The sequence below is a fragment of the Physella acuta genome, unplaced genomic scaffold (assembly GCF_028476545.2).
Source record: "Physella acuta isolate Inbredline_101_S28 unplaced genomic scaffold, ASM2847654v3 ptg001665l, whole genome shotgun sequence".
In the NCBI taxonomy this organism is placed as follows: Eukaryota; Metazoa; Mollusca; class Gastropoda; family Physidae; genus Physella; species Physella acuta.
This window is the reverse complement of record NW_026733178.1, coordinates 145,986-168,613: the sequence shown is the minus strand read 5'-3', so window position 1 is coordinate 168,613 and position 22,628 is coordinate 145,986. Positions and strand designations below refer to the sequence as shown.

Sequence of the window (22,628 nt, the reverse complement as noted above, 5' to 3'; positions counted from 1 at the left end):
ATTGTAAGCTAAAAATAGAAAACTAGTTCATGGGGTTTTAAATTTGCATTGTTATTTAAAAACTTGATCTGCAAAGTTTTGTAAACAAATAGTTATCGATCACTAAGTTACTGTACAGCCAATCAATATTTGTCTTACGAAAGGGAAACATCCGGTTATAACTTAGGCTTGATGAAAATAAATAGAAATGTAGCCTTAAACTCAACAAATTATTTTCAAGTTCTCTGGATTTGCAACTTTTATAGCATTTATTCTAAAAATATAAAATTTCTAAATTAATTTTAGGCTTAAGTTTTTATTTTTTATTTTTTTTTACGGTCTAAATCTAAAAAGCACGTTTTTACTCCATGTCAACAACATTGGGGACGGAATCTCGTCAACTCGCTCGCCTCCATTCTCAAGACTTTGTGCGTCAGTAAATGCGGAATAGGAAAAATGCGCAAACAGAAAAATGCGCTAATACAAACTAATTAGGCCTATACTAGTACACTTTAATTTTGTCTTATTTCTTTGAAATATGTTTTATTATGCTACAATGTACATTAAGTCACTCTTTGTTTATGTCACGAAATGCTCGATTTAAGAAAATAAAAATGCCCCTGCACACTTTTTTGTGTGTAGTTTTCCTACGGTCACCAGTTTTATTAGGCCTAATCATTAAACTTAAAATTTGAAACAAAAACCTGAATTTGTAGGTATCCACACCTAGATCTATATCCACCATTATTAATCCTAGAATCCTTATAAGCTACTATTAACAAATCTGCTGTGATTGGACATTTCAATGCATCACATAAATTTCAACGCCATTTGAAACTTATTGTAAGCCTATAAGTGGCATCAGCATTGAGTTGCATCATCTTTAAATAAGCAACTTAATTCTTCCATACTGTAACAATAGAATTTCTCACCCCGTGTCTGCCAGGTGACATTTAGTGAGCCCTGTTAAAAATTAAGATAACAAACATCGTCGTCATTTATCTTTTATATTTCATTTTAAGATGATCAAGATTAATTCCTTAGGCAGATATCCAAGCATCTATAATAATAATCGTAACACAAAGAGAGAGCTTATTGGTCATGAACAGAAATAAATAAAATAAAATATGTTTGTTTGACAGATTATTGTATTGTTCATATTATAAATATTTGAGAAGATTGTATAGACCTATTGATCATAAATGTACAAGCTCCTTATCTGCTAAAACATTTTGCTGTGAGATAAAGCACTAAAGAGAAATAGCAATGTAGTAAAGTGTTGCTTGAGAGGGTGAAAAAAAAAGAATCTGTTATAATGAGGGGATAATCTTATTATTATTGCAATATTTAGATCTGCAATATTTAGATCATGTACACTGTAAAAAAAACTTCACATTAAATAGTTTTTACAAACCACAAAAAGGATTTTTACAGATATTTTGATTTATCACTTCATTTACACACACTTTTATTCTTATTCATTTTAACAATTTAATTTAAATACGTTTTATAATGAAATATTTTGGCATTGAATGCAAGAAAAAATGCACATCAAAATCAAAACGTTTTTTTTTAAGTCACAACCATCAGTAAACATAAAAATTGTAGTTTTTTTTTTAAATTGAATGTGTTCTAATGTTTTGAATATATTCATACATTTAAAAAATAAATCTGAAAATTACATTCAAAACTGTTTAACTTGTGACTCCAGTTATATTATTTCTTACACTTGTGACTGTACTGTTCTTATCTGGCCATATTTGCAGCATCTATTGGTATGGGTGTCCCACTGATCGAAGATGCTGAATCGGAGCATAGAAATGCAATGAGTTCAGCTACTTCGGATATAGGAATCAGTCTACCCATGGGTGTACGTTTATCTGCAAACTCAGCCTGCAAGGGTCAAAAAACATTCTGTAATACATCTCTGCATTGATTTGGTTTCAATTTTGTAAAAAGATATTAAAAATCATAAAGATTTAATCAAACGATAATAATGAAAAATTGAAAATGCTATGGTCATTTAAACCATCGTATGCTGACTTACTTTGCTTTCCTCAACAGTCATACCAGTTTCTGATGCCAGCTTTTCAACTTGACTTAATCCCACTTTGGAAAAAAAAAATTGACAAAATTTAGTAAAATAATAAAAAAAAAAACATCTTGCTATTCTTAAAAATTTGTCACTAGACATATTTAGCTAGAATGAAACAGTGTATTTTGTGACTTAATGTAGAAAACCAGAGTAGTAAGGTTACATATAACTGTCCTGTATGTAACAATTATTAACAACATTTTTTGACACTATCAGGTTTAAAGTGTGCTAGCAATTTAGCTTTTTGTAATGCAGTGCTGTGTCAAAATAGCCAATGACAAAACATTTCCTATAAAAAGTTCTTGCTAAATCTTAATTATGACCAGAGACTTAGGCCTACACTTCTGTTCATCAAATTGTTTAGTGCCTAAAATGAAAAATTGTGTCCAAATTTTATTACATACTTGGTGCATCTACATATCCTGGGCAGACTGCATTACAGGTGACACCAAAGCGTGCTCCTTCAATGGCAACAACCTAGGAAAGATGTGACATCTAACTAATTTTAGGGGGACTGTGCAGCAAATAAATTAAATTTATTTTTGTTAATCTTAACATTGTATAGTAATGGTGGGATAAATATTGAAACAATATGTAGAAACGTTTAAACAAAGGGTAGCAGCATTGAAAATAAATATATAACTAATGATGATTACATTCTATAACATGGAGGTTATTCATTTTGTTACACAGTATGTTATATAGGATTTGGACATAAAAGACTAAGCTATTAAAAAAAATTATTTTAATTTCCTTTACACTAACGTTGTTTTAAGAATATTGTGATTCTCCCTAAAATGTGTGATACTAATTATTTATTTTAAGTTTGCTAAGTTTGCTCTCATATAGTATGGGCCACATCCCTAAAATTTAAAGTAAAATGTATAAACCTTCAAACGAAATTATTGGCCACATCCAATCTTACCCTGGAGAAACCAATAAGTCCAGCTTTTGAGGCACAATATGCAGATTTGCCAGGGTCAGCTATCAGCCCCATTTGAGATGCCATATTGATAACTCTTCCCCATCCTACATATGAAATAGGATACATCTGTAACTTTTCCCTTAGAACTTCCTTAAAAATTGTATAAAACAAAAACTTTCTACTTCACTTATCTGAGATTAGTTTAACTATTATATTTTCTAAAGTTTAAACCGCTGCATACAGATTAAGGTTCCTTAAGAAAGAAATATAAAATCTTAAAAGTTTGCAATATTGTTTTCAAAATCCAATGCAATTTAACTTTAAATAGCAATAACTGATTAAGTTGTAGTTGTATAGACTGTGGCTGGACCATAAATGCATACAGGTTAATAAAAAAGAATGATTATAAAGATAATGCTTAATGTTAATGTAATGATTACCTTTCTTCTTCATGCTTGGAAAAAATGCTCGGGTCAAAATAAAAGGAGCTGTAAGATTGACAGCTAATGTGTCAAGCCATACCTCTGTAGGAAAACTTTCTAAAAGGCCCCGCCCTGGCAAGCCTGAATAGATTGGAATAATAATAAAAAAGTTAGATCACATAATTTTTGTGACTCAAATATAAGAAGAAATTGTTTTTCAAAAAATGACAATGGTGATATAATATGCCTACATTGAAATGGTGTAACAAACTTGCTGTTGGAATGAGGGTCATAGCAAGGTAAAAAAAAAAGGGTTAAACCCTATGTGGTGAAATAAGTTTATTAAACAACTAACAGTTTTTTAATGCCCGGTGACATTTTTACAACTACCCTGTTATACAAAAATTATTAGTTTATTCCTATGTTGAATAAAAATCATGGACTATACATTAGGCAAAAATTCATGAAATTGTTAGGTTCATATCTGAAAACAAATTTTAAACCATTGCTACTAGTTACAATTGGTCTATTTCAAAAACAAAATGTAAAAAGTATAAAAACTCTTTTATAAGAAGTTAACATTATGCAAGTACCTGCATTGTTGACTAGTATATCAACACCATCAGGATAAGCATCAAGTACATCTTTAGCAAACTGTTCAGTTTTTGTTGTTTCAAGGAAATCTCCAGGGATAAATTTAAATTCACCGTTGTATTTTCTTGAATAGATAGTTTATAATAGGTTAACGTTTATTAAAACAAAACCTGTTGTTTTTTTTTTATTTATTTTTTAACATAGCTATGCATAATGTTTTGCAGATTTCATTCCAAAGTCTTTACTCTGTAATTATCATCAGAAAACTTTTTTATAATCATTTTACAGCAGAACATTAATTACTAAACACAACTTGTTTTGAAAATTATTTTCAAGTTCTTGGACAAGTGGTTGCCTACATCATAGGCATATATTCCTGGCAAGTGAAAATACTGAAACAGTTTTATATCACTGATTTAATTCTTTTTATCTGAGATCTAGTAATATTTCTGTTATTTCCTTTTAATGCTGAAAGGAAGAAATTTACTCAAGGTTATTAGGTTCAATATCATTCTTTTATAGCCTACTGCTTTTACAAAATATCAACATAATAGGTTTACAATAATAGGAAAGTACATGGGTCACAGTTAAATTTCAAAAGGCAAGGGTCAGTAAATTTTTGTGTATGGCTTACTATTCAGCATCATCTAGCATCAGTTCTACTGGTATATGGTTCACCACAAAAGGTTCTCCTGTGTTAAAAATCCTTCACAATTTAGCCAACCACTTCTATAACAAGAATTAATCATATGTTTAAGAATAATCAGCTTTTGTAGTTCTAATTTGTGATTTATGCACAGAGTAATACTATACAATTTTATGATAGGATTTCTACATAACTTACGAAGTAAACTCCTGCAGAAAGTCCTCAATCTTTGACTCCTCTATCAATCCCGTGAGAACCACTGAACAGCCTTTGCTAGCCAAACAATGGGCTATCCCTTTCCCAATACCAGTAGTAGAGCCAGTCACTAGTGCAACTTTTCCTTTCAAAGTTTCTGCCATTCTTGTAAATTAAGAGAAATACATTAATCTATTGCTTTTTAAATTAAATGTATAGAATAATTAAAATTAAAACACCTAAGCTATTCATAATACGGTAACTAATCTATTGTAATTTAATAGTCTAGGGCCTATTATAACATATATGTTCTTTTTACTTACTAACATTGATTTATTAAATTTACAATAAATTATTATATTGCAAGTTACTTTGTGACTATATGAAAATATATATATATAGGCCTATAACTATATATATATATATATGTATTATCATTATATACACACACATATATATATATATATATATATATATATATATATATATATATATATATATATATATATATATATATATATATATATATATATATAAATATATATATATATATTATATATATATATATATATATATATATATATTATATATATATATATATATATATATATATATACATATATATATATATATATATATATATATATATACACACACACATATAATAATATATTTAGTGATAGAGCAGCATATTTAATAATTAATAACTGGATATTAATTTAATTTACTACAGGGTTATAGAATTATAGACCTCAATCTTAGTTTATGCTTTTAAATCGTCATAAATTAAATAGGTTTTTCTATCTAATCGTGTCTTGCTTTTTAATTATTAATTAATGAATATAAATGCGAATCAAAGGTAGAAAAGTTAGACTACCGTGCACTAAAACACTGGGCCTACCCCACACTAAATCTAAGCTTGAGTTATTTTATTTTTTTAAATTATAGAATCTAGATCTAAATATAGGCTGGGCCTATATGCTACATTTTAAACTGACTCTTTGGCATTCGCGTATGCATTATCAAAGTGGATGCAAGTATTGCAAGAGGAGTCAGACTTTGTTCTAGCCTGCACTACAACCACTATCTATTTATTTATTACGTATCAGTTAAACTTTCCCTTGACCACTTATCCCAACGTCTTTTTCCAATCGTGATACTACTCACAAAAATACTTATACACAATACACTTGCCTTGTCTGCCAAACAACACAGTGAATCAATCAAACACACATCCAGTGAGTTAGTCAGTGTTTCTCCCAAACATTTTTTTTCTCTGGGGGGGGGGGGGGGGTCGGGCACAGGTAAAAGTATGTTTTTTACAAAAATTCCATTTTGTTCGGGGGGGGGGGGGGGGGGGTCAACTTTCTACGGTAGACAGAGATCCCTCCCCCCCCCCCCCCCCCCCACTGAACTGCCTGTGGAGTTAGGCCCGAACTAATTTTAAAGTAAACAAAAAAGAAATGGGGACCTATTTAGAATCTTAGGGTTACCGGTGTCCACTAAAGTAAGTGCTCTACAGATCGCTCCCATCTGTCGAGGTCAGAGATTGACAACAACGACTTGTAAAGAAACTTTTATCTTGAGACCTATTCTATTCTCCATGTGTCATGCGTTGGCTAGATCTATAAGACTTTGTAACCAGCAGTAGGCCTTTAGGCTACATTGGTAAAATTAATGGTAACATTGATACTAATGTAACTCATACTAAACGAAGTGGAATATCATAAAAATTAGAATTAAAAAGGACTAGACTAAATACATTTTCTTTTAATTTTAGATGCAGTGTTGCTTTAGGCTTTAGGGTCGTTCTTGAAAGACACAACGCTACTTTAGACGATCCCTTAATTCTTACAGTTACATGAAATCGTCACTAAAATCCAGGCCCCACAGAACTACTTCCCAATTTCTAGACCCAAGTTCAAAGATCAGAACCCTGTCATCACATTTATACCAGACTTCCTAGACAATATTGATGAGTTACGGTTGGGGGTCATCCTTAAATGACGTCACGCTTTTTTGACGATTTTTACCTCCCCCCTCCGTCACATGTCGTCACAAAAAACCAAACCCCTTCCCCTCCTAATTGCAGTTGATATATATATATATATATATATATATATATATATATATATATATATATATATATATATATATATATATATATATATATATATATATATATATATATATATATATATATATAATACAGATGTATGTAAAATTGTTTTCTCTATAATTATTTTATGTTATGTTGTCACACCCCCCCCCCCCCTAAATGGTGAACCCAGTGCGTTCTGCACCCCCGTCCCCGACTCGTGACGGATCTGCCTAGGGTGATATGGATAAATTATTTGGAGACAGACCTAAGGCAGCTGGGAGTGCATATGTTCAAGAAAGCAGACAATTCTGAGTAGAAAAAGTTTATGAACCCATCAGGTCTAGGAACTTCATAGGATGTAGAGCCACACTCGAAGAATTGGAAAGGTGAACACGAACGCATTTTTAAAAAGAACCCTATTGTAGGAATATTAGTTCTATTAGCATACGGCTATAAGGTTTAACCACGCATCTGAAGCCTACTATATATTTAAGTACTGTAGTAAAATATAAGTGTATTACCTGTTCCTTACTAAGCCTCGTTATCTTTGTCTTGTTTAAAACGTACAGTGACAGTCGGCAGATGTAAAGATAAGAAATAAAAAAAAAACACACAACAGTATCGTGTCTTTGAATAAATTAACAGCCAGGAATGCGTGGTGACGGTGAATCTAAAATCTAATGTTATTTTTTCTTCTATCCAGGGTAATTAGTGTTTATTAATCATGTCAGCCCCGAACTCTAAACTATCTGAGCATTTTTTTAAATAACCAAACAATAGGCTATTTGTTAAATATTGCAATCAATAAAATATTTTCCATTAGTGTTTATGAACCATGTCACACACGAACTTTGAACTATATGAACATTTAAACTATTTTTTTTTCAATAATAGCCTAAGTATACCTATTTAATAATGCAACAGTTGTCTTAGAGATTTTAAAAATAGAATAAATAGAATTGACTCTCACCAAAATGTTAATTCTTAGGTTATAAATAAAACTAACCTAACCAGTTATGAGTTTTACACATACGGCCTGCAGTGTTTCTTCCATTTCTTCCAGACTTTTTTCTCCAGGGCACTTGAAATTTTCGGGGGGGGGGGGGGGGGCAGTAGACTTTCTTCGATAGGGGGGGGGGCGCTTGCCCGCCCCCCCCCCCCCTAAGAGAGATGCCTGGAGAAAACTGACGGCCTGATGGGTAATAGTAATAGTATAGACCCTTAAAAAGTTTTTGTCATATAAAAGTTGTTAGCCTACATTTTATAACACTATGTTGTCAATCCCATAACTGCCACTAATACTTAATCACATATTCCCAGGAAAGGACTATTGTAACATATTTCTTTATTTTTGTATACATTCATAAAGTAAAAGAATCTTAAGTAAATGATCACTTCAATAGACCAACACCCGCCCAGTGTTTCTTCCAGACTTTTTTCTCCGGGGGGGGGGGGGGGGACACTGTTAAAAGTACATATTTTCTATATAAATTATATAAATTTCATTTCGTTCGGGGGGGGGGGGGGAGATGCCTGGAAGAAACTCTGCACCCGCCCCTCCTTTGATTACACGATGCTGCAGAAAATATGTTCTGTGTTTGAAAACAATACACATACATATTTGAAACGAAGTATTTTGCTATTTATAACATAAAAAATACAGGAAACTAGAAACAGTAACTTTTTTAACAACGAACCAAAAATATTTTTCTACAAAAAACTAACTTTTTTTTAACTAATCAGAACACGATAACAATCCTTATCTACACTTTGGAAAACATTCTTTTTCTTCCAAGAGGCCACAAGAGAAAGACATTCACATCTTTAGTATAAAGTGCTGAGGTGTTGCACACTACTATGGCTTTATGTCTCAGGTTTGGTGTTGTCGTCTGGTTGTTGTTGATCTTCACGTCTGCTGACGCTACTGATTTCGACAAGGTCAAGCAGTGGTTAGGCGTGGGTTACGACTTGGTCAAGGCTAATCCAGCGTACGGCAACGATGCCTCGCAAGGTAAGGGTTAGGGCCATAAATCGTGTTGTAAAATAGGATGGGTGTAGTTTATTTTCATTTGGCATTTTGATAAATATTAGCTTTGTTAAAAAAGGTGACTAAATCAATCACGAAAGTAACGAAGAAGCTTTAGCTGGAAGCTGAGTGGTACCGAATAAAGTGTACTTGATCTAGATTCAGTTATATTTGTTATGAATTGTAAAAAACTAGCAGTGAAATAAAAAAAAACGCAAAACAATGCGTGATTCCTCATATTAATAATATAGATGCTTGAAAAGTACTTTTTATATATTCTTATTTTAAAGTAGTTACTGATTCCATACATACATTATGTGGTTGTACTTTTCTTGCCAAGTCATCGGTATGATAATCGATTCACTTTATTTCGATTAACAAATAGTTACTTTTGTGTTTAGCATCAGACCCTGGGTTCCACCCCACTAGACGAATTTTACACTTAAGCAACCCGGTAGCGTCAGACTCCGCAAGTCCGGAAGTCGAGTGGGTGCCCAGGGCGACCTGCAGTAATGGAACCGTCGAGAAGACGATTTTCAGCGGGAAGAGCTATCAGCAGAAGTTACTGGAGTATGTCCACATTGATAGCCAAAGCGACGCTGATATTCTTAGTGTGGCTTTTGTTGAAAGCGACCGTAAGTAGTGATTTTTGTTGTTGCTGGAAGACAGTAAATAATGTACAAAATACTAACTGCGTTGGTTAAAATATAAATCGTCTTCACGGATGTGTAGGAACTATACGCTTGGAATTATAAATGATAAATGCCTGTGTTTGCCAGATGAGTAAATATTAGTAGGTTGAGTAATCAGATTATTACGTATAGTTTTTTTTATTTCTGAAATATAATCCGGGCTTACAAAAAGAATACCAGCGCATATTTGGTGTAAACAAAATTAAAACCATAAAATAAAACAATTTTTTAAGGGTCTGTCACATTTAACACATTTAGTCCCCTCTTATCTGTTATAATAACAAATGCATCGATTTTAAATGAGAACCTTACAAAAAAAGTCCTAGAATAATAGCATATTTATATTTTGTTTCTGATCGGTGGTGGTGTGTGTATCCAGGTATGTAAACGTGAGTATGCGTGTGCAACGTCGTTGCTAAATATGTGCTTAAAATACAGTATTTTAAAACTTCTGTTTCTGATCGAGTTTGGTGCGTGTATAGAGGTATGTAAGTATGTGCAAGTGTGTGCAATGGCGTCGCTGAATAATTTTCTGAATATGTGTTTAAAAATAAATTATTTTTAAACTGTGGTTATCCGAAAGTAACGTAGCACCAAATAATATATAACTCAAGATACGCTGTTTATCACACCCCCCCCCCCCCCCCGCCCCCGTACAGAATACAAACGAGTGGTCCGTGACACCGACGAGGCAGCGTCTAAGCTCATCCACGAGATCGACACCCAGTGCACCATGGGAACCGTCCGGTACAAGACGGAACTTCTGGCCACAACCTTGATTGACACAGCCTTCGCGCATGCGGTCTGCGCACTACCCACAACGTATGCATCGGGCCCTTACCTGGACTTTATTAAAAACTGGGGAACGGTGAGTCATTAATATCTGGACCTCATTAGGGGCTGGGGAACAGTGAGTCATTAATATCTGGACCTCATTAGGGAGTGGGGAACGGTGAGTCATTAATATCTGGACCTCATTAGGGGCTGGGGAACGGTGAGTCATTAATATCTGGACCTCATTAGGGAGTGGGGAAGGGTGAGTCATTAATATCTGGACCTCATTAGGGGCTGGGGAACGGTGAGTCATTAATATTTGAACCTCATTAGGGGCTGGGGAACGGTGAGTCATTAATATCTGGACCTCATTAGGGGCTGGGGAACGGAGAGTCATTAATACCTGGACCTCATTATGGGCTGGGGAAGGGTGAGTCAATTATACCTGGACCTCATTATGGGCTGGGGAAGGGTGAGTCATACCTGGACCTCATTAGGGGCTGGGGACGGTGAGTCATTAATATCTGGACCTCATTAGGGGCTGGGGACGGTGAGTCATTAATACCTGGACTTAATTAGAAAGTGAGAAATAGCTAGTCATTATAACTTGGTCTGTATTAGAAAGTGGGGAGCGGTGAGTTAATTATACTTAGACTTTATTCGAAATATTGGGCAACGGTGAATCATTAAGGGTTAATTTTAAAACTAAATCAAGAACTTTTAAATTTAATTTGGTATGGTAGTTTTAACTTGACTGAGGAATCTCGTTTGTTAAAAGCTCGACAATTTAAAATTTGATAGGTAAGCTGTTAGTTTTGTCTGGTGAATTTTGGATAGGCTGGTGAGAAATATGTTGGTAGGTTCGGCATGGGAATGCTTGGTTAATAGGTAGGTTTTCGACTGGGAGTATATTAAATGTGGCTAAGTTGGTCAACTGGAGATTTTGTAGGTCGGACAAATGAATACGATAAGCTGATAAGGTTACCTGAGCACTTAACCAAATGTTTGACACAAAATAGCTTTTTAAGTTAATAGCGTTCAATGCAATTATTATTCTTAGAGATGTTGTGGTGAAAGATTTTGTTTATTTAGACAGGCCACTACACACTAAAACACACACTACAGAAATCATGATTATTAATTAATTACTATTATTAATTAATTACATCGGTTTTCCCCTCAGCATGCTGCAGTAGGATTTAATTACGGATACGCTGAGGTACAACAGAAGGAAGGAAGTCGAAGGGACTTCATCGCTGCTCTCATCCACGCTGTAAGCTACTTATTGCTACTTATTGATGTAGTGTTTTGAAAGCCAACTTCATCACACTTGTAACTTTAAAAAAAAACGATGCTGACGATCATTACAAACCAGTCAAGTTTAGAAATTACTAAGTAGTTGTCTAACATTACATTAGTATCATGTTTAGAGCAACGCATGATCAATTTTTCCAAGTTTCCCTAACTTGAGTCAGGCACCCCCGAACGAGGTACAATCAGGGTGAGTGTACCCGGGATCCGAACTCGGGACTGTAGGGTCTTCAGGCATGTACTTAACCATCCAACCACACCGCCCCTTAGACTAAATAATAACATCGTTATATAACTACCGTTACGGCCTTTTAAATAGACTAATAGATTTTTTTGTACTCCAAAGCTAAGATTATTTTAATCAAGATCGGCGCAGTTATATTTAACTGTAGGCCTACAAACTTAAACCTGTTTTAACTTTTCGTGTTCAGCAGATTACATAGTGCAGTATCATATTGGTTATTTGTATTGAGAATATAATCTACACGACCAGTTCAGTGTCTGTGTCACCCCCCATATAAAAATAATTATATGCTAATTATATATATATATATATATATATATATATATATATATATATATATATATATATATATATATATATATATATATATATATATCATTATATGTAAGCCTACGAAGGCCTCAAGAGACATACGGTTGCAATTGGTGTCACATCCCTCCTGTGTTTTTTCTCCGAGGGTGGGGGGGGGGGGGCACTTGATATTTTGGGGGGGGGGGGGCGGATGCCAGTAAAAGTATAAGTTTACTAAATAAATTCTATCTCTTTCGGGGGGCGGTAGACTTCCATCGATGGGGGGGGGGGGGGGGGTTCGACCCCATCCCCCCGAAGAGATGACTGGAAGAAACTCTTCATCCCTCTCATTTTGCTTAATAGCGTTTATTTGTGCGAACATTAATCAATCCACCTTTTAATTCTTGTGGGGAAGGAAGCATCGTTTTCATAATTAAAATTATTAGATTTGGTGTCACCCCATCCCCGATCGTTGATTGACTTATCAGTTATCAAAAATAATCGACAATACCTTTTTCCCCACGTGATAGCCCTAAGTGTGCACATTTTATAGTAACGTCATTTATATGTCGGTTAATAATACAGCTTGATGATGCATTGGTTTCTCTATACTTAGCAAGTTCATATCATGGTGTCCTGACCCCCACCCCCTTTCGGGACCATCAATGTGTACTTAAAGAGGTTTTTAAACTCTAATTCATAATTAGTTACCCTTCAAAAAGAATTTTTCTTTTATATAATTTGCAATTTTCGCCTTGGTGTCACCCCCCTAAATGGTGTCATCCGGTGCGGCCAGCACCCCCGCCTCGCGACGCCTCTGGACCAGTTCTTTAACTACTTATAAAAATACCAGTAATTTTGAAATCCAGTCCGTTTGCAACTAAATAGTTTTATATTGCTTGTTTATAAGTGATTCCTCCTTCACCTATTGCTAAAGTCAAACATATCTCTAGAAATGAGCCCATGTACAGGTATATGCCTCAGGTGTATCACCAGTATCTCACAGCGCTAATAGGGCTTGTAAGTAGGTCACAACTTCTCTTTCTCGTACTTGCCAGCTAGTAGATTTCGAGACCGTAGACTTACAAGCCCTATTGGTTATCACCAACTGCTGATTTCTCGATCACCGTCTTCTCTCTCCACAGGACAGCTCACAAGTACAAAACACTGGACCCGTCAATAACTACACGGAATCGTTCACTGTAAAAACAGAGATCATTGCTTCATACAATGTTCAGCATCTACAGGTTAGAGCTTTCTTTTCTTTTTTTCTTTAATAATCTTTTTACGTGTGTTATCATCGCCAAACTTTCAACTAAATTTAGTGAAATTTTATGAATAATATGTTAAAATTTATTTTGTTCATCTATCACAGTAGTGTGTGAAAGGATAATCGCAATGAACTACATTTTATATTTAGGTATTTGTAGTAGGAGTGATTGGCATGTTTTACTTAGCCCAGTAATCTGTTAGGTTTATTTTCGGGAAATCGAAGTAGATGCAAAGTTATTCGCACTTTCAATAAAACACAATATTTCGAAAGACATGTTTTTGGATGATCTTTTTAAATGTTGTTATTTTACTCGAGGTGTTTGGAGAAGCTTCTGAAAGTTTTGTTATTTTACCTCTGACTTTCGGAATACCTCAAAGTTTTTGTTTTACTCATGAGGTTCGGAAAAACCATCTCAAAGGTTTTATTAGTTTACTTATAAAGATTGGAATACCACACAGATTTTGTTATTTGGCTCATTAATTTCGTAATACCTCAAAGTTTTTGTTATTTTACTCATTAAGTTCGGAAAACTTAAATTTTTTCTTGTATTAATCATGAAGTTCGGGGCAACTTCTCAAATTTTTGTTGTTTTACTCTTAAAGTTCGGGGAACCTTCTCAAATTTTTGTTGTTTTACTCTTAAAGTTCGGGGAACCTTCTCAAATTTTTGTTGTTTTACTCCTAAAGTTCGGGGAACCCTACCAAACTTTAAAGAGAGGAGACAGCCAAAACCCCGAGCCCATCGACGTGACGCTGCTGCCAATCAGTGAAGTTTTGACCAAGGTCCACTGGGAAACATCCGGCCTACCGTCCGACTGTCCGGCTAATTTGGCCACACTATTGCCACAGTATGCCGCTAATCTCAAGACAGCTACCACCGAATACGCTAAAACTTTTGTTGCTCCTTCTGCGGGTAAGTTAAACCAAATTATTTGAGTGTTTTCTTTAATAATAAATTAAATCTTTTTTTATCAATATTTTTTAATTTATAGTTTACATGATACATAATACACAAAACAAATATATTTTTGTGAATTAAAACTGGTCTTGTTCAAGAAGATTTAAGCAAAGCTATTTAATCAATTACAATTTTTTTAAAATTATAATTATATAATAATAATTTCATTGCTGTAGCACTGAAACGCTTTAATTTGTGTATAATACCTTGAGGCATACGTTTGATAAAAGAAATCCGCCATTTCAAACTCCGTGTTGACTTGTGTACATATCCAGCAAAATTCTGTTAAGTCCCATTTTGGTCAACCATCCAGTTTGATTACTTCAAGCCACTACTGTTTTAAGATCAAATTACCTACTTCATATTTCAAATGTTTTAAACAGCTTAGTGTTTCTTTCAGACTTATCTTTTCTCCGGAAGTGCACTTGAAACTAAACTTTGGAGCGTAGGAGGGAGGGAGGGGGGGGGGGGGGAGGTGTGTGGACACAATTTTCCGGGGGTGGGGTGGGGGTGGAAAAATTATATATGTTGATGAAAAATTCAATTTCGCTCAGGCGGTTGACCCCCCCCCCCCCTTCCCACAACCCCTAGAACAGATATCTAAAAGAAACAGCGTTTAAACTGTCTGGAAAAAAAAAAACAGCGTTTAACCTTCGAATTTCCTCTGTAACAGAACCAGCGACGTTCGTGACGCCCCTGTCATGGCCAGCCTCACAGTTTGGGCTGTTCAAGCCTCTGCTCGGCTGTTCCAGTGATGGCGTCTCCAAGTTTGAGAGCGGCGTTAGAGAGTTCTCTACTGAGACGACATTCAACAACAACAAGTGGTCTGCACCCTTACATTTGGCTGGTCAGTCTGTTGGGTACATGGGGGGTGACGTCATTACATTTGGCTGGTCAGTCTATACAGTAGATGGGCGGGGGGGGGGGGGGCGAGGAAGGGGGAATATTTGGCTGGTGAGTATGTTGGGTATATGTGGGTGGGGGGATTCGGCTGATGAGTCTGTTGGGTAGATGGAAGGGGGGGGGGCAATATGGACAACAATGCGTTTGTCTGTCGAGGTTGTTGGGTACATGGGGGGGGGGGGAGATGTACGTCATTCCATTTGGCTGGTGATAAAATTGTTAGATGCTGGTAGGGTGTGGGGATAGACGTCATTGCATTTGTCGAGTCGGTAGAATAGATGGGGGAGGGGGGGGGGGGAGGGATGAAAGTCATGTTGCATTTGTCGTTTGTCTGTGTCATAGTTAAGGTTACTACACGCTATTATTTTTACTGTCACCACCGCCGTCACTTTAAACTAGACCACAGATTTGTATCAAAGAAAGACATAATGTATGTATCACGGAATATTTAACACTATCTCATCATAACTTCAATTTTCTACATCTAACTTGAATGATGATGACCACTGACTAAGTATACTATTATACAATAGGAGAAGATTTCCAAATTTTGTTTTCTTTTTCTTTGTAGGCGAGTTTAACAAGAACAAAATGACAAACGAGTTTTGTGTTAAAGCTGCCAAGACTAACGCTTATGATTGGCCAAAAGGTTCCTACTGTATCCATAGATACAGTGGTGCTTGCCCTACAGGTAAGGGAATTAGTCCTGGAATTGGTTTTTGTGTGTTGTTACAGGTAGGTACTTTAGGACTGGAATTGGTTTTAATGTATTAGCCTGCTTAAATATTGATGCCCTCGGTTTAGCCGTTATATGTTCGTGTTAGGCTTATATTCAAATTGAGATCAGGGTTTTATGGTTGGGTAAATGTACTTAGTGTAGGGTAAGCTGTAACGTTAATCTAGAAGGCGTGTAGGGTTAAATATATTATAGAGGCCTATTTTTTTCTAAGTTTAAGTGAAAGCTTGGTGTAAAATTGTTACATGTTTTAATAATGGATGAGTGTAGATTATCTCTTTACTTTAGGTTTCAGAAAGGGTTACATGTAATTAATCTATTTTTCTTTCAAATTTCAGTGAGGGATAGGTTTAATATGTATATTTTCTGTGAGGGGTATAAAATATTTCTATTCCTGCCAGGGTTTACCGAGGGCTGGGTGTAAATTTACCGAGGGCTGGGTGTAAAATCTTTCTATTCCTGCCAGGATTTACCGTGAGCTGGGTGTAAAATATTTCTATTCCTGCCAGGATTTACCGAGGGCTGGGTGTAAAATCTTTCTATTCCTGCCAGGATTTACCGAGGGCTGGGTGTAAAATATTTCTATTCCTGCCAGGATTTACCGAGGGCTGGGTGTAAAATATTTCTATTCCTGCCAGGATTTACCGTAAGCTGGGTGTAAAATATTTCTATTCCTGCCAGGATTTACCGAGAGCTGGGTGTAAAATATTTCTATTCCTGCCAGGATTTACCGAGGGCTGGGTGTAAAATATTTCTATTCCTGCCAGGATTTACCGAGGGCTGGGTGTAAAATATTTCTATTCCTGCCAGGATTGACCGAGGACTGGGTGTACAATATTTCTATTCCTGCCAGGATTTACCGAGGGCTGGGTGTAAAATATTTCTATTCCTGCCAGGATTTACCGAGGGCTGGGTGTAAAATATTTCTATTCCTGCCAGGATTTACCGTGAGCTGGGTGTAAAATATTTCTATTCCTGCCAGGATTTACCGAGGGCTGGGTGTAAAATATTTCTATTCCTGCCAGGATTTACCGAGGGCTGGGTGTAAAATATTTCTATTCCTGCCAGGATTTACCGAGGGCTGGGTGTAAAATATTTCTATTCCTGCCAGGATTTACCGAGGGCTGGGTGTAAAATATTTCTATTCCTGCCAGGATTTAGTGAGGGCTGGGTGTAAAATATTTCTACTCCTGCCAGGATTTACCGAGGGCTGGGTGTAAAATATTTTTATTCCTGCCAGGATTTACCGAGGGCTGGGTGTAAAATATTTCTATTCCTGCCAGGATTCACCGAGGGCTGGGTGTAAAATATTTATATTTCTGCCAGGATTTACCGAGGGCTGGGTGTAAAATATTTCTATTCCTGCCAGGATTTACCGAGGGCTGGGTGAAGTGGGACGACGAGGACGGCTCAGACAATCACAACAACTTCGCCGGCACTGTACCTGACGGTGACTACACACACGACACACGGATGTTATTCTGTTGCAGGTAAACACACCGCCTGAGGTACACATCAGTATATCGCTACACACCTTCATACATAGCCGACCTATGTTATAGGTGTAATAGTCTCCTCAAGGATTTTAACAAGGGAGATGACTCAGTTATTACGACTTATATAAGGATTACACAAGGAGTTACGTTAACCTAGGGAAGCAGAGGCAATGCTTTTATTAAGGCCTGTAATATTTAATTACACCTACTTAATGTCGACGTACTCTGTTTTCTTGACTCATAATTATCTTACTTGGAAGTTGAGCTTTTCCAGAAATAGGGTAAAAGAGTGGGTGCTATGCAGATTGACGTATAAGCATATTTCCTTCATGAGCATAGGAAACAAAGGAAATGTAGATCTAAACCCCACTGTAAAAAATATATATACATGCACCGAAATGTAACATTCGCCTGTAAAAATTAGAAATGTATATAATTTAAAGACTACTTTTGAACCCTATTATGTTACTTCTTTAGCAACCGTATGTATATACGTTTTTTTAAACCAATGTTGCGTAAACTTCTGGAACTATTAATACACACATACGTTTCATTAAATAAATTACTCAGTTTGTATTTACTAGGAGCCCCTTTGTTATTCAAAGGGTACATTGTGCTTTTCAAAAGTTATGCCTTTATGCATGGTATATTATGTTTTATTTTTTGTGTGTCTAACAACAAAATCGTCATTTTGTATTTTAAAATTGTTACTAATTTCTTCTAATACTAATTTCATATCACTCTTTACCTTTTAGAATGGACGGGCCGTCAACATTTAAAATCCTACTCCCAAATCGATCACCGTTTTTCCTGCTCCGGTTTGGAGTAAGTATTCTTGATGTTGTAGCTGATGAAATGCATATTATTAATTACTAAAGCAAAATATAAAAACTTGCACTATACCAGGAGTTCGATAACGTTGCCAGATAAAGTATTAAAATTGTCAAACATTGTATATCTACCTCAAACGAAAGAGAACATTGTAAATGCTACCCATAGTTGCCTCCTAGGGGATTCAGTTTTCCTATACTATCAAGAACAAATTTGAACTGATTGTACATACAATCAGTGTTTCTTTCAGGCATCTTTTCTGAGGGGGTGGGGGTGTCATTAGGGGTAAGGTCACGAGGTCTATGATGACATGCTTGAACTATTATGAAGGCTAATGTCAAAGGTGAATAATGATATGCTTGTACTGTCATTAGGACAAATGTCAGGAGGTCTATTATGACATGCTTGTGTTGTCATTAGTTGAAATGTCGGAGGTCTATAATCACATGCTATAAATTTCATTAGGGCAAATGCCAGGAGGACTATAACGACATGCTTGTGTTGTCAATAGGGTAAATGTCAAGAGGTAAATGACATGCTTATACTGTCATTAGTGCAAATGCCATGAGGTGTTTAATGACATGTTTATACTGTCATTAGTACAAATGTCAAGAGGTGTATAATGACATGCTTATACTATCATTTGGGCAAATGTCAAGAGGTCTATAATAACATGCTTGTGTTGTCATCAGGGCAAATGTCAAGAGGTGTATTATGACATGCTTGTGTTGTCATCAGGGCAAATGTCAAGAGGTGTATGGCATGGATATCATAGAAGAGTGGGAGGAGTTTGACACTGAGGACACGTTCCATGACAACGCTGACGACCACCACGCCCCCTATCCTGATGATGGATCACTGAATAACATCAAGTTTATAGTAAGGTTTTAGGTTAGATGTATGGGAAGTGATCTGAATAACATCAAGTTTATAGTAAGGTGTTAGGTTAGATGTATGTGATGGACCACTGAATAACATCAAGTTTATAGTAAGGTGTTAGGTTAGATGTATGTGATGGACCACTGAATAACATCAAGTTTATAGTAAGGTTTTAGGTTAGATGTATGTGATGGACCACTGAATAACATCAAGTTTATAGTAAGGTTTTAGGTTAGATGTATGTGAAGTGTCATGAATAACATCAAGTTTATAGTAAGGTGTTAGGTTAGATGTATGTGATGGATCACTGAATAACATTAAGTTTATAGTAAGGTGTTAGGTTAGATGTATGTGATGGACCACTGAATAACATCAAGTTTATAGTAAGGTTTTAGGTTAGATGTATGTGAAGTGTCATGAATAACATCAAGTTTATAGTAAGGTTTAGGTTAGATGTATGTGATGGCTCACTGAATAACATCAAGTTTATAGTAAGGTTTTAGGTTAGATGTATGTGAAGTGTCATGAATAACATCAAGCTTATAGTAAGGTTTAGGTTAGATGTATGTGAAGTGTCATGAATAACATCAAGCTTATAGTAAGGTTTAGGTTAGATGGATGTGATGGACCACTGAATAACATCAAGTTTATAGTAATGTTTTAGGTTAGATGTATGTGATGGATCACTGAATAACATCAAGTTTATAGTAAGGTTTTAGGTTAGATGTATGTGATGGATCACTGAATAACATCAAGTTTATAGTAATGTTTTAGGTTGGATGTATGTGATGGATTACTGAATAACATCAAGTTTATACTAAGGTTTAGGTTAGGTGTAGGCTATATAAAGTGGGCTGAATAACATCAAGTTTATAGTAAGGTTTTAGGTTAGGTGTAGGCTATATAAAGTGGGCAGAATAACATCAAGTTTATAGTAAGGTTTTAGGTTAGGTGTAGGCTATATAAAGTGGGCTGAATAACATCAAGTTTATAGTAAGGTTTTAGGTTAGGTGTAGGCTATATAAAGTGGGCTGAATAAAAACAAGTTTATAGTAAGGTTTTAGGTTAGGTGTAGGCTATATAAAGTGGGCAGAATAACATCAAGTTTATAGTAAGGTTTTAGGTTAGGTGTAGGCTATATAAAGTGGGCTGAATAACATCAAGTTTATAGTAAGGTTTTAGGTTAGGTGTAGGCTATATAAAGTGGGCTGAATAAAAACAAGTTTATAGTAAGGTTTTAGGTTAGGTTTAGGCTATATAAAGTGGGCTGAATAACATCAAGTTTATAGTAAGGTTTAGGTTAGATGTATGTGATGGATCACTGAATAACATCAAGTTTATAGTAAGGTTTAGGTTAGATGGTTGTGATGGATCACTGAATAACATCAAGTTTATAGTAAGGTTTTAGGTTAGGTGTAGGCTATATAAAGTGGGCTGAATAACATCAAGTTTATAGTAAGGTTTTAGGTTAGGTGTAGGCTATATAAAGTGGGCTGAATAACATCAAGTTTATAGTAAGGTTTTAGGTTAGGTGTAGGCTATATAAAGTGGGCTGAATAACATCAAGTTTATAGTAAGGTTTTAGGTTAGGTGTAGGCTATATAAAGTGGGCTGAATAAAAACAAGTTTATAGTAAGGTTTTAGGTTAGGTGTAGGCTATATAAAGTGGGCAGAATAACATCAAGTTTATAGTAAGGTTTTAGGTTAGGTGTAGGCTATATAAAGTGGGCTGAATAACATCAAGTTTATAGTAAGGTTTTAGGTTAGGTGTAGGCTATATAAAGTGGGCTGAATAAAAACAAGTTTATAGTAAGGTTTTAGGTTAGGTTTAGGCTATATAAAGTGGGCTGAATAACATCAAGTTTATAGTAAGGTTTAGGTTAGATGTATGTGATGGATCACTGAATAACATCAAGTTTATAGTAAGGTTTAGGTTAGATGGTTGTGATGGATCACTGAATAACATCAAGTTTATAGTAAGGTTTAGGTTAGATGTATGTGATGGATCTCTGAATAACATCAAGTTTATACTAAGGTTTAGGTTAGATGTATGTGATGGATCACTGAATAACATCAAGTTTATAGTAAGGTTTAGGTTAGATGGATGTGATGGATCACTGAATAACATCAAGTTTATAGTAAGGTTTTAGGTTAGATGGATGTGATGGATCACTGAATAACATTAAGTTTATAGTAAGGTTTAGGTTAGATGGATGTGATGGATCACTGAATAACATCAAGTTTATAGTAAGGTTTTAGGTTAGATGTATGTGATGGATCACTGAATAACATCAAGTTTATAGTAAGGTTTAGGTTAGATGTGTGTGATGGATCACTGAATAACATCAAGTTTATAGTAAGGTTTTAGGTTAGATGTATGTGATGGATCACTGAATAACATCAGGTTTGTGGTAAGGTTTTGGTTAGATGTATGTGAAGTCGCCTAATCCTTAAAGTAAGGTTTTAGGTTAGATGTATTTGAAATCTTTAGTTAAGTATTCTATGGCATGAAAGGTAAAACGCTGAAATATCCCAAATTCTAAATACTTTACTTATAAAGGTAAAACAATTAAATATTCAATATTTTAAAAACTTTACTTGTAAAGGTAAAACAATTAAACATTCTATATTTTAAAAACAATAAAATATTCTACGACCAAAAATCTTTACCCGTAAAGATAAATACAATGAAATATTCTATATCCAGAAATCTTTAAAGATAATACAATGAAAAATTCTATGCCTTGAAATCTTTGCTTAAGTAACAATTTGAGTCGTGGTTTGTCAAGATTTCTTTATTTTCTTTTTCTTAGCTGTGTTACTACCAACCCAGCAGCAATATGCCAACCCCTAGCTCCGTGGTTGGTTAAAGTAAATAGACGTCTTTGCTCAACCTGACACTCTCTTAATCCACACACACAGAGATTATGGTTTGGATCAGGGATGTAACTGTATATCAGATGTCAACATTTTATTGAGATCTAAAGTGGACTGGTTTATTTATTTTATTAGCGGTTCCCCTACTTGGAGGCGCTTCATGATTATTGCTAAAATCGTTTTTGGAAAAATAAAACTTTAAACCTGAATACTTATTTAATTGTCGTTTATTATGTTCGCTACATGCTTATGAAGTAAAAAAGTAAGGATTCCTGTTAAGACCTAACGATCCATTGGGCAGATGAAGTGGAGTTCATGTTTCTTGACCTCGGCATATAAAGGAATAATGTGGTCAGCACTACGCTCAGCAGCCTAACGTGA

The 22,628-nt window shown here is 35.2% G+C and overlaps 2 protein-coding genes across 2 annotated transcripts; one reads left to right on the top strand and one right to left on the bottom strand.

The window, feature by feature from the left end:
- Positions 1-1,038: 1,038 nt before the first annotated feature.
- On the bottom strand, positions 1,039-7,546 carry LOC131929724 (D-beta-hydroxybutyrate dehydrogenase-like). The gene is made up of 8 exons (XM_059286064.1): positions 7,479-7,546; positions 4,860-5,021; positions 4,015-4,139; positions 3,440-3,562; positions 3,000-3,103; positions 2,479-2,551; positions 2,027-2,088; positions 1,039-1,872 (listed from the first exon to the last, which is right to left on the bottom strand). Exons 2-8 carry the CDS (start codon positions 5,018-5,020, stop codon positions 1,726-1,728), a joined length of 795 nt encoding a protein of 264 aa, XP_059142047.1. The 5' UTR covers position 5,021; positions 7,479-7,546; the 3' UTR covers positions 1,039-1,725.
- Positions 7,547-8,753: 1,207 nt separating this feature from the next.
- Positions 8,754-22,459, top strand: LOC131929737 (uncharacterized). Its single transcript, XM_059286086.1, has 12 exons — positions 8,754-8,968; positions 9,385-9,618; positions 10,335-10,543; positions 11,633-11,722; positions 13,441-13,542; positions 14,255-14,480; positions 15,199-15,372; positions 16,000-16,119; positions 17,534-17,654; positions 18,416-18,485; positions 19,230-19,370; positions 22,184-22,459. The coding sequence occupies exons 1-12, from the start codon at positions 8,815-8,817 to the stop codon at positions 22,238-22,240; spliced, it is 1,698 nt and encodes a 565-aa protein (XP_059142069.1). The 5' UTR covers positions 8,754-8,814; the 3' UTR covers positions 22,241-22,459.
- The last annotated feature ends 169 nt before the right edge of the window (positions 22,460-22,628 follow it).